Here is a 13,710-nt window from a genome sequence, read left to right as displayed (position 1 = left end):
CTCAGATCGGGCAAAAGCGGTCCAGGATGAAGTTGAGCGATTGCTCAAAGCAGACCAGATAATGGAGGTCCAGTACCCCGATTGGTTGGCTAATCCAGTCATGGTCAAAAAGAAGAACGGAAAGTGGAGGGTCTGCATAGATTTCACCAATCTCAACAAAGCATGCCCTAAGGATAGCTTTCCTTTACTGCATATCGACCGCCTAGTCGAAGCTACAGCTGGAAACTAACTGCTCTCGTTCATGGATGCCTTCTCAGGTTTCAACCAGATCGCCATGAGTTCAACCAATCGCGAGAAAACAACATTCATCACAGATCGGGGAACCTACTTCTCTAAGGTGATGCCTTTCGGACTAAAGAACGCCGAAGCAACCTACCAATGGCTGGTAAACATGATGTTTGCCTATCTGCTCGGACGAACTATGGAGGTATACATCGATGACATGCTGGTCAAGTCTTTGATCGCGGAACAACACATTCAGCATCTCACCGAATGTTTCGATATCTTGGATCCGTTCCAAATGAAGCTGAATCCAACAAAGTGCACGTTCGGGGTTACCTCGGGCGAATTCCTAGGATATATTGTCACCGAACAAGGAATAGAGGCAAATCCTAAGCAGATCGAGGCCATATTGGGATTGCCATCACCGACTAACAAACGAGAAGTGCAGCGCCTAACTGGCCAAATCGCCGCTCTAAATCGTTTTATTGCCCGATCGACGGACAAGTGCCTTCCTTTCTATCAACTCCTCCGTGGAAACAAGGATTTTCATTTGGACGAAGATTGCGAGATCGCCTTTCAGCAGTTGAAGGAGTATTTGACTTGCCATCCAGTGTTAGTCAAACCGGAAGATGGCGAAACATTGTACCTCTACGTCTCGGTCTCCAGTTTGGCAGTCAGCAGTGTATTGGTCCAAGACGACCGTGGAGATCAGAAACCTATTTTCTACACGAGCAAGGCACTTAACGACGCAAAATCACGATATCCAATGCTGGAAAAGTTGGCCCTTGCTGTGATCGTCGCCGCACGGAAACTTCGACCCTATTTCCAGTTACATTCTGTCATCATGTTTACCGATCAACCACTCCGAACTATCCTCCATAGCCCCCTCCAATCCGAGCGCATGGTGAAGTGGGCGGTCGAACTAAGTGAATATGATATCGAATACCGCTCTCGTTCAAGCCTGAAATCGCAAGTCCTGGCCGACTTCATCACCGGCAACTCCACCCCCACCCCCACGGAGGAACATTGGACGATGTTTGTTGATGGTTCGTCGACGAATCAAGGATCCGGTGTGGGACTCATTCTCTGATCTCCCACTGGTGAAATACTCGAGCAAGCATTAAAACTCAAATGCAAAGCATCAAACAACGAAACGGAGTACGAAGCCGTTCTTGCGGGACTTCGGTTAGCACGAGGGCTTGGGGTGACACACTTGCAAGTTTTCTGTGACTCCCAGTTGGTGGTCAGCTAGTTCAGCGGTGAATTTGATGCCAAGAACAAGCAAATGGGGGCATTTCGCCAGCTGGTCGGAGCATTATCTGGGGAGTTCGTCTCGTTTTCTCTGACAAAAGTCCTGCGAAACGAAAACGCGTCAGCCGACGCACTCGCAGCCTTGGCGAACTGCTCTGACCCTAATGTGCGGCGTTCCATCCCAGTCGAATGCATCGAAACTCCCAGCGTCGATCTAGTCAGCCTGATATCCGACTCAGTCCCGATGGAAGTCTATGAACCGATAGAGGAATTGACATATATCACGAAGCCACCTGACGACTGGCAGATTGAGATTAAACTTTACATCTCCGATGGAGTCGTCCCGCCGGACCGCTGGGCAGCTTGGCGTCTAAAAGCCCAAAGTGCCAAATACATCCTCTTGGATGGAAACTTATATTGCCGAAGTTCGTCCGGAGTATTCCTCACCTGCGTTACTCAGGACGAGATCGAACGAATCATGATGGAAGTTCATGAAGGCGAGGGCGGCAACCACTCTGGCGGACGTGCACTCGCCCTCAAGATCAAGAAGGATGGACACTACTGGCCTACCATGATTGCCGACTGTGAAGCCTTCTTGACAAAGTGCGAAGCTTGCCAGCGCCATTGACCGATGCGACATGTTCCACCCAAACTGCTGAATACCGTTACAGATCCGTATCCTTTCATGCGTTGGGCCATGGACACTATAGGGCATTTGCCGGCATCGGAATCAAAGAAGTTCGTCTTTGTGCTAACCGATTACTTCACCACGTGGGTAGAAGCGGAGTCTTTCACAAGGATCCAATCCTTGGATGTGACCAATTTTATATGGAAAAACATCATATGTCGTCACGGACTCCCGTACGAGATTGTCAATTATAACGGCACGCAATTCACCTCCCTCATAACCAGGCGTTTTTTGAGCAAGTGGCAAATCCGTCTCAGCACTTCGACCCCTCGATACCCTCAGGGCAATGGCCAAGCGGAGGCTAAGAACAAGTCGATCGTCGGTGGACTCAAGAAACGACTCAGACGAAGAAAGGGAGCATAGGCTGACCATCTCGATGGCGTACTATGGTCCTATCGCACCACCCGCAGCAATCTACGGGACAATCCCCCTTCTCTCTGGCGTATGGAATCGAGGCACTCGCTCCAGCAGAAGCAGGCATCCCGACACATCGCCGCACTATGATGATCGACAATCCCAAACTCAATAAGGAGATGCTGACCGATCATATCGATTTTGCTGAAGACTGCGGGATCAAGCTCTGGTCCGGGTACAACACTACCAGGACGCAGCGGCTCAATATTACAATAAGACGGTTCGTCAGCGGCGTGTCAACGAAGGCGACTTAGTTCTATGGGAAGTTTTTGAGAACACCAAAGAAGTTAACGCCGGTAAACTCGACGCTCGTTGGGAGGGTCCATACCTCGTATCCAAGGCAGTTCGCCCGTTGTTTACGAACTCATGACCATGGCCGGAGAGTGAATCAAGAACTCGTGGAATGCAGCCGATTTGAAACGTTACTACTATTAAGTCGTTTTCACGACCTTAACTAGGAGATTCCTGGAATTCAAACTCCACCCATTTTCTTTTTGTAATGTGAACTACGATCGGCTTGATCCCCACTTCGGGGTACGTAGGCAATTCCTTGTCTTTTCTAAAAAGATTAAGTGAGTGTAGCCAGAATATCAATAAAATTTTCTTTCAAAAGGAAAATATATTTTTCATTCCAGAATAGTAATCCAATTATGTTCAGTTTGGCAAATCGCCACAAATTTTTTGAAACAAAAAAAAATCAACAAAGGGGAAACCCCCTAATGACAAACTAGTCCTAGATGAGAAAAAAGAAAAAGACCACCGATCTTCCGAGTTCGGCACGGTCTGGTTCCCACCACTAGCATTCTGGACGGTCCTGAAGCCGAAGTGGGGGACGCGGACTGGACAGATCGCCCTCTAATGGTTCCTCCACCATCAGCTTGCTCAGTTCACTTCGCCAGAACTGACGCTCCCGCCTTAAGGGCTCAAGCCTTTCCATTGGCACCTCGGAGCCACTGGACACCAAGTCCGCTAAGAAGGTGCACGGGCCCTCAACCATATGTCTTTTGCGGAAGATTGGGCCGGTCGACTCCAGAAAGTTGGCGTATCGCCTCAGCCTTTCCAGGGAAGTACGATATGCCCAGATATCCGTGACAAACAGATACGCGGTATTCTCCAAGGGTTCGCAGTCGACCTCAAGCAAAACGGGCACCTCCATAAGAGCAACCTGTTCCTTGCACGCCGCGTGCGCGGTAAGCAACCGTTTCATATGCCACTTTGCCAAGAAGAAACCTCCAGCGATCATCTCGTTTAGGACTCGAACAGTCCCGTCCAAACGGTAGAACCGAAGGACCTGATCAAGCCTAAGGCGTCTCGCCGTGAGGTGAGCCCTCAGCCTTTTGCGGCGAGCTCGATACCTTCGGAGCTCCTGGTATATAGGACTCCCCTCCACACCAGCCATGTCGATATATGGAACGGGGGCACAAGATAGAAACGTCTCCTCTTCCTCTAGGGCGAGGGGATTATCCAACGCATCAGGATCAGAACCGCTCGCCGAAGCAGCTGTCCTTTCTTGGACCCTTCTCGACCATCCAGATTGGTTAGTTACTGGCATTGTTTTTCTATTTTCTAAAACAAGAAGTTTTGGATATGATGAGCCTGCTTGACCCTTCTCCTATTTATACGAAATTTTGGAGGGCAACCGCCGCTGTTCCCACCAATCAGTTCGTAGCATGATTTTTGCTGCGTCCCGATAACTGCCCTAAAAAATCGCGCAGGCATTAAATGCTCTAAGCACGTGTTTTCCAAAAAAAAAAAAAAGAAAAAAAAAAAGAATATGTATATACATATATCTCAGTTCTCAATCTTAGTTCATACCGAACTCGTTCCTCATTGACACCCTGGCCAGGTGATCAACTCGTGCAACTGCGCGTTATTCTTCAGGATAAGCAGAACCCAGAGTTTTTATTTCGCACCTGACCTTCACATGTAGGGATAAGCCGAACCCAGAGTTTGTATTTCGCACCCGATCTTTCATTTGTAGGAGTAAGCCGGACCCAGAGTATTCATTCCGCACCCGATCTTTTATTTTTTGGGGTAAGCCAAACCAAGAGTATTTATTTCGCACCCAACCTTTAGTTTGGACGGAATGGTTAGCCGAACCCAGAGAATAATTTCGCAGTCCGACATCCAAACTAAAGCAAAGGAGATAAGCCGAGCCCAACATCTCGCCCTCCGACCAAACATATCCTGTTAAGGGTACATAGCCTACTTTCAAGGCTCGGATCGTTTTTTTCTTCCTTTATTTAAAAAAATTGCCTGATGTAAGCCGGTAGACGTCTTGCCTCTAGTACATTTTTTACAAAATATAATAACAAAACAACGATCAAATTAAAAAAAATTGCCTGCTATAGTGCGGCGAAGTCTTATTCTGATTTTAAAAGTAAAAGAACAAATTTGCCTGCTACAATGTGGCGAAGTCTTATTTTTTAAAATTAAAAGATCAAATTAAATATACTAGTTCCAAACTAATGCACCACTTGCGGCAATCTCACGAACACTCGTCTTGAGTCGTTTCGGCATCGGCCACAGCAGCTGTAGCCCAGTTTTCTCCCAGTCTTCGGGACGAGTTTCCAGTGCTCTGGCTTTCTGTTTACATTCGTCGAGCAGATCCGTAGTCCTTTTCCTTTTCGCCTTGAGTATAGCAGTCTCAGACTCCAGATTCTTTAGCTGGCGGTCAATTCTGCCCTTCTTCATATGAAAATACTAAAGGTCTTGGCTTAGCTCTTGATGCATGGCTTCAATCTGCACAAACGCAATCAATAATAAGTTAATTTCGAACGGGAGCGGATTGAGTTCTCTCTAAGAAAGAGGGATATTTACCTGGAGAAAGAAGGTATGGGCTTCAGCGAGATCAGTTTCGTTTGCACGCCTATTAATGTAGAACGGCTTAACATCGCATGGAACGAAGTCACTAATCAAGGTGGGGTCCGTTTGAGTTGGCCTCAGACTTGCTTCTTCACGGCACTTATTGCAGTAAGCAATCAGACATGGCGGCAAAGTTGCTATGCAATTAAACCCATTCTCGATCCAATCCTTTGGATGGGATTCAAGTAGTTCAAGTTTGAGCAGAAGTTCACATTGCACTTGTTCCGATGCGGCAAGCCGATCACGATACTCCGTGTGGCGATCCTCCACGGAGTGGAAAAATTCTTCCAGGTCACGCTTTTCTTCCGGTTTGACACTAGTTAGTCAGATTTGTTGTATTCATGTAAGTTATATTCCAAAATTTCATGTTTTTGAAGATGTCAGTGGTAATATAATTTGTGCAAATGCAAGAGAGAAAATAAAAAGATGGAGAATGCTTAATATGTGTTGAAAGTCTAAAGAGAGAAAACACAATAAACACACTACTATGTAATCAAAAATTTCTCCACATGTTGAAATACTCTAATACTATATATAAAAGGAAAATTCAACTAACACTAAACAAAAGAGCCCAAAAAAAATTGAAATGATCAGTATATTTTAAAAACCATTAAAATAACAATTGCTGAGTAAACAAATAAAAGAACTATAATATTCAAATTACTAAAATTCAAAAACAATGTAAGCTAAATCCGTGTGTAGCACGGGATAACTTCTAGTATATATATATGGATAAGTATTATAATCTTATTTAGAATAAACGGAACAGAACATAGGGAATATCAGTTTCATTTTCATAATTTGGAACCTGAGGATGATGAATGGTCGAATTTACAAGCTTGACCGGATTTGCAAAGGCCGAAGCGACTGAAATTTGGGCAAACGGTTTGATTAGGTCTTAGCGGTAAGCCTTTGTTATTGAGGGCCAGTCCAGACTCTATCGGGGTTGTATTCATGGGGTGATGGTATTTGCATTCTTTCAGATCACAGTTTCCTGTTAGAAGATAGTTGCTGCATTCAGGTATGCCTGGACGTGTTGGCATTTTTTTGTCAGACATATTTTCTCTTCTCTTATTAGACTTGGTATTGTTTGCATATACTTGATTATGTTCTACGTGTATATATATATTAGAAAAAGATATCTAGCATTAAATACTCAAATGACATGTTTTGAAGAAATATATCATCATTAACATTTATTGTATATAGTTATAATTGTAATAGTTTTTTTTTAGTGATTAGATTTACCAATAGATATATGCATTCAATTATATAATACTTTTTTAACTATATGTGACATTAGTCATTATATTTCATGAGTTATAAAGCTTTTTCAGAGAGGATACACCATCATATTTTATAAATTAGATACAGAAGTTATTATGCATACGAAAGTCAATTCTGTATAATAATTACAATCTCTAAAAAATAATTATTATCTTTTTATAATAATTTTCATTAATTATAATTTTCTGTTTTAATTGTTAAAATATATTAAACAAATTGTTACAACTGTTTAATTAACCATTTTAATTAATTTTTGGTATATATATACCGTTACAACTTTTACCTAATTTAATAAATCATTGCAAACTTTAGGTTTGTTTGGTAAATTTATCAAAAGCTAGCAAAATATATTTTAGTAATTACCTTTCTTTATGATAGCTTTTCATTAAAAAAAATCAATATTTAGTTACTAATATATATTCAATGAATCATTGTATCCCAACACTGCAACATTTGATTTACACTACATGAAATGATGGTTTTAATAGCAGTATTTAATAGCGGATTTTTTGGTTTTGCTATAGTTGAATTTCTTAAAAAGTAACATAGCGTTTCCATAATTTGAAACACTATAGTAGGATGTGCGGGAATACATTTCGATCTGGTGCTTAGATTTTGGTTATATGATTGCATATTCTAAAGTGAAAACACTATTGTAGGGGAAACCAAGGAAATGAAAATTGTATTGCCACCAAAATTTTTATTAAATAAATAAAAAATATATAAAAAAAACAGAGAAAAAAGAAGTAAAGAATGAAACTAGGTCTTACAGTCGCCACTTCTCTCATTCTTCTCTTTTTTCTCTCTCTGAAACTCCGCCGAAACCATCTCTGAATTTTAAACTGTTTTTCACTTTCGATCCAATTTGTTTCTATGATCTTTCAATTTCATTCTTCTCTATTTCTTCTCAATCTCATTCTCATTTTCTGTTAGTCACAATCCCTGTAGATCGCGATTTTCAGTTTCGTTGTTGATCCAAAACATACTGGTGAGGTCGAAAGTGACTCAGAAGGTAAAATATATGGTTGGGTGTTTGTTAATTTGCAATGCTATACTATAATTCATGTAAGGTAGATCTGAATCGTCTATTGTTTTTGCAGTTAATCTTCGGTCGAATGTAATATTTGATACTTTATGATGTTTATCTGAGTTGAATTGATTATCTTATTATGTGTTCTTGAAGTTGTTGTAATTATGATACTTCATTTCGTGTTCTGTTTGCAGAAACTAGATTCAAGCTTCTTGTTCGGTCGTACCTTGATTTTATTTGTGTAATATATTATTTCTAGCTTTTTTGTTTATCCTTTTGTTGTTGATGTGGTGTATGTGAGTATCTGATCATTAAAGTTTTTATCACAATTGTACGTATAATTGGTGTCGGAGCTTGGGTAGTATTGGTGTAAAATGGACTAGGCATGGGTTTGACTTTCAAGGTATTTGTCTAATTCTGATCTGTTATTTTCATACATGGATTCATTTATAATGTGATTGTAAATTGTGCAATTTAATTAACTTGTACAGAAATAACCTTGAAACGACCTTTTTCCAGATTCCAACTCCTTAGCCAGGTTCCATGGAAAACAATCTCACCGGAACCCCATAATTCCGACGAGTCAACCGGCGTAAAAATCACTTCTTACAAAAACTTCCACCAATATAGGCAGATCCAACTAACCCATGCTCCACATCCACAAGACACAATCATATAAACGTACTTCAGCTCGNTTAATTTGCAATGCTATACTATAATTCATGTAAGGTAGATCTGAATCGTCTATTGTTTCTCACAGGAATAATGCAGTTAATCTTCGGTCGAATGTAATATTTGATACTTTATGATGTTTATCTGAGTTGAATTGATTATCTTATTATGTGTTCTTGAAGTTGTTGTAATTATGATACTTCATTTCGTGTTCTGTTTGCAGAAACTAGATTCAAGCTTCTTGTTCGGTCGTACCTTGATTTTATTTGTGTAATATATTATTTCTAGCTTTTTTGTTTATCCTTTTGTTGTTGATGTGGTGTATGTGAGTATCTGATCATTAAAGTTTTTATCACAATTGTACGTATAATTGGTGTCGGAGCTTGGGTAGTATTGGTGTAAAATGGACTAGGCATGGGTTTGACTTTCAAGGTATTTGTCTAATTCTGATCTGTTATTTTCATACATGGATTCATTTATAATGTGATTGTAAATTGTGCAATTTAATTAACTTGTACAGAAATAACCTTGAAACGACCTTTTTCCGGATTCCAACTCCTTAGCCAGGTTCCATGGAAAACAATCTCACCAGAACCCCATAATTCCGACGAGTCAACCGGCGTAAAAATCACTTCTTACAAAAACTTCCACCAATATAGGCAGATCCAACTAACCCATGCTCCACATCCACAAGACACAATCATATAAACGTACTTCAGCTCGCCAAGCACGTATCAGAGTCATTCGGCATCCTACTGGAAAAACACTTGACTCCACCGTCCGAGCAAGCTTTGCTTATTCACGTAATTCCCAACCCCACATCATCTAGTTACTGAGTCACCCAACCAACCATCCCTAACGAGCGAGTAACAAGAGAGGTAGGCTGGAATACTTTATTCCGTCCAGCCACGAAACGCTTCTCTGATGAACCCATCAATTCACCGTCCTAGCTTTAACTTGGTCCTACAAGCACCATGACCTTGCTCCATAAGCTTACAGAGGTTTCAGCTCAAACCGAGCTCATTGGTTCAACCAACAACACAACTTAACACAATTAAATCCATACAAAAGCTCCATATACAAACTCGAATAATTCACAAAATAACCGTTGAAATCGCAACTCCACCGTTGGATAAGGAGCCTGTACTATGAAGAATATCTCCACCAAATTTCGTATCGATCGGACTAGTTTTACTCCTCCAAACGACGCCTAGAAAGAACCATCTCGGAACAGTTTCTAGGGTTCATACTTAACCCATATTTCACAGTTTTTTCAGCAATTACTTGGCCAGGAAGCAACGCACATAACTCTTTGAGATTAACTCTCAATGATGCTAAATAATCGCTATTTATGACGAATTAAAGACTGAAGATTTAGTCGGCAAGAAGAGTCGCAAAGTTGTCTTAAAAATAAGATGTATTTGCTACTTCTAGTTTGCTTTAACATTTGTAGTCACAAATCAGTCGGTCAATGATGTCGGTAAAAAATGTGGGAAATGTGGAAGTTGCGTTTGTACTGAACATTTGCGACCTTTATTTTGTCTCTATTATGTGGTAAAAGAGTGATAAACCAGTCGTAGTTTGCCACGGTTTTGTTTGTAGTTGCAAAGGCGTCGCAAAAAGGTCGGTCAGTGATGTCGGCAAAAAACGTGGTAAATGTTGAAGTTTGTGTTTGTACTGAACTTTTGCGACCTGTATTCTGTCTCTATTATGTGGTTAGAAAGTGACAAAAGAGTCGTAATTTGCGACGTATTCTTTTCAATCGCAAAAGAGTCGCAAAGTTTATACTATATATATCACATCGCTCTCACCCTCCATTCATATCGCTCTCATTAGTGTGTAAGTAGTAAGACATAAGAAAAAATAGTTTTTTTAGAGGAGAAGAAAAAAAGAGTTTTTTAGAGGGAAAGGGAGAAAAAAAAGAAAAAAGATTTTTTTTTTTGTAGAGGGAAAGAAAACAAGAGTGTTAAAAAAATATGTGGAACAAATAATATCTCTAAAGAATTTTTTTTTGGGGGGGGGGGGGGAATTTTGCAAACAGCCAGCCTATAGCACAAAACAGTGGAGGTAGTTTTTACTGTCCTTGCGTAAAATGTCAAAACAATGTTATTTTGCATGGTACGACAATATCTAATCATTTGCATAGTAAAGGATTTATGCAAAATTATTATGTATGGTCTGAACATGGTAAGATTATGACGTGCTAGGGGTAGGAACCAGTAGGCATTATCCTAATAAAGATTATACTAGGACTGATAGTCAGCATGGTAGTCAACCTGGTAGTCAACCAATAGGATTTGAAGGAAATGTATATGCTGAGATGGTGAATGATGCATTTCATGGTATCACGCCTTTTAATGAGTATCATGAATATGAAAGTGGATATGATCATGGATATGATCATATCCATGAAGAACCCACTCAAGAGGCGAAACAGTTCTACGACATGTTAGATGCTGCAAATACTCCACTTTATGATGGATGTCATGAAGGTCATTCGCAACTATCATTGGTTTCTAGGTTCATGAACATCAAGGTAGACAATAATTTGTCTGAGGCATGCATGGACGATTGGGCTGAATTTTTTTCGGAGGTTTTACCAGAGGATAATCAAGCTACTTGTTCATATTACGAGACATAGACTTTAGTGCGAAAGATAGGATTGTCATACCATACAATTGGTGTATGTATAGAGAATTGTATGCTCTTTTGGAAAGAAGATGGGAATTTGGAGCATTGCAAGTTCTGTGGGAAGCCAAGGTACAAAAGTAGTGGGGTAGAACTAGAATACCTTTCAGTCGTATGTGGTATCTACCTATTGCTGATAGATTGAAGAGGATGTACCAATCAGAGAAGACCGCATCATCAATGAGATGGCATGCTGAGCATGATTCAGAAGATGGAGTAATGTGTCATCCATCTGATGCGCCTGAATGGAAGAATTTCCAACATTTACATCCCACATTTGCGCAAGAGCCACGAAACGTTTACGTTGGGTTATGTACAGATGGTTTTAATCCATTTGGGGTCTCCAAAAATCATTCTTTGTGGCCTGTGATCTTAACTCCATACAACCTACCTCCGGATATGTGCATGAACAGCGAGTATTTATTTCTTACGATTCTGAACTCCGGACCAAACCACCCACGAGCCAGCCTTGATGTTTTCCTCCAACCATTAATCGATGAGTTAAAGGAGTTATGGTATAATGGGGTTGAGGCTTATGATATCTCACTAAATCAAAATTTCAACATGAAAGTTGTTCTTATGTGGACAATAAGCGATTTTCCAGCGTACGGTATGTTGTCGGGATGGACGACACATGGAAGATTAGCATGTCCAATTTGTATGGATGACACTGGTGCTTTTCAATTACCAGCTGGGAGGAAAACATGTTGGTTTGACTGTCATAGGAGATTTCTTCCTACAAGTCATCCGATGCGGAAGAATAAAAAGGACTTTCTGAAGGGAAAAGATTCATTGAATGACGAGCCACCAGCATCTCTGAGTAGTCAAGCTATCTATGAGCGTATAAGGAAAGCCAAAGCACCTAAAACATCTATTTGCGGTGGGAATGGTCACGAAAAGAAAGTTAAAGGCTACGGAAGATGGCATAATTGGCATAAAGAAAGCATATTATGGCAGTTACCGTACTGGGTCGATCTGAATTTAAGGCACAACCTGGATTTGATGCACGTCGAGAAAAATGTCTTTGATAACTTGATGTACACCACTATGAATGTAAAAGATAGATCGAAAGACAACGTGCAGTCAAGATTGGATATTGCAAGATTTTGTTCCCGGCAAGATTTACATCTAGATGCTCAAGGGAGAGCCCCATTCCCTATTTGGAGATTGAAAACCAAAGCGAAAGAGGCTTTATTAAAATGGGTAAAAGAAGATGTTAGATTCCCAGACGGATATGTCGCAGATTTAGCTAGCTGTGCTGACATGAAAAATGGAAAGTTTTCGGGAATGAAGAGTCATGACTGCCATGTGTTTATGGAACGATTGCTTCCGTTCATATTTGCAGAGCTTTTACCGCGTAATGTCCACCTGGCGATTTCAGGTATATAAATTAAACATTTAATTTGGTTTAGTTGTTGATATTATATTTATATGTAACAACATAACATGTTATAACTTTGTAGGGATTGGAGCATTTTTCCGCGACCTATGTAGTAGAACATTGGAGCAATCCCGCCTCGAAATTCTGAAGGATAATATTGTCATGATCTTGTGTAATTTGGAGAAAATCTTCCCTCCTTCATTCTTTGATGTAATGGAGCACCTCCCTATTCACCTACCTTATGAAGCACAACTTGGTGGTCCTGTGCAATATAGGTGGATGTATCCTTTCGAAAGGTTTTTTTAACGTTTAAAAGGGAAAGCGAAGAACAAAAGATATCCAGTTGGCTCAATAGTTCAATCCTACTTGAATGATGAGATATCTTATTTCTCAGAACACTATTTCGCTTCACACATTTCTACAACAAGGAGAAGAAGGTAAAACTTCAAATATGATTATTGAATTTTTCTATCAACTTCTAAAATTGTGAAAAGGTTTTACAAAATAAACTTTAACAGGTTAATTCGGCATGAAGAAGGTGAAGTACCTGTATATCCTATACAAGTACCAGATATATTCACTCAAGTTGGTCGTCCAGGCGGAAAAAGTAGTGAATTTTGGTTAACTGAAAAAGATTATAAATGTGCACACGCATATGTTCTGCGCAATTGTGATTATTTCCAGCAACATGAGAGGTATTTTTGATTTACCAAGTATATTTATAACCATATGTTCTTAGGTAAACTTTAAAATATTTACTTTTTGTTGATAAAATACAGATTGTTGGAGGCGCAAATTCGATATGAATATCCAAAACTATCTGATGAAGATGTTAGGTCGAAAAGAGAAGAAGATTTCCATGAATGGATTAAGCAATATGTATGTTTTACTATCCACCAATTAATTATATCAACATGATAAATATTGTGATCTAAAATTTTGTATATATATTTGGCACAGGTGCGTGGTGGTTTTGAAAGTTTTCCTCCATGGGTCCATGAAATCGTGGACGGTCCTGAAAATAAAGTCAAGTCATGGCCTATATATTTTACAAGAGGTTATCTGTTTCACACCAAATCTCACGGTCTCACTAAAAAACAATGAATTATGGGGTATGTGTCCGAGGACAAACTTATTCTTATACATCTGACGAGGACGATTTTTACGGGACCATTGAAAATATCATAGAGCTTACCTACCTAGGATTTTTGA

General features: G+C 40.2%; 1 protein-coding gene across 1 annotated transcript; it reads right to left on the bottom strand.

Annotated features, from left to right (window-relative positions):
- Nucleotides 1–6,165: 6,165 nt before the first annotated feature.
- LOC104773728 (zinc finger CCCH domain-containing protein 13-like) lies at nt 6,166–6,544 on the bottom strand. The gene has a single exon (XM_010498375.1). It carries the CDS (start codon nt 6,496–6,498, stop codon nt 6,235–6,237), a length of 264 nt encoding a protein of 87 aa, XP_010496677.1. The 5' UTR covers nt 6,499–6,544; the 3' UTR covers nt 6,166–6,234.
- Nucleotides 6,545–13,710: the final 7,166 nt, after the last annotated feature.

Source organism: Camelina sativa, unplaced genomic scaffold (assembly GCF_000633955.1).
Source record: "Camelina sativa cultivar DH55 unplaced genomic scaffold, Cs unpScaffold00631, whole genome shotgun sequence".
NCBI classification, from domain to species: domain Eukaryota; kingdom Viridiplantae; phylum Streptophyta; class Magnoliopsida; order Brassicales; family Brassicaceae; genus Camelina; species Camelina sativa.
The sequence above is the reverse complement of the archived record's forward strand: the minus strand, read 5'-3'. Positions and strand labels throughout refer to the sequence as shown.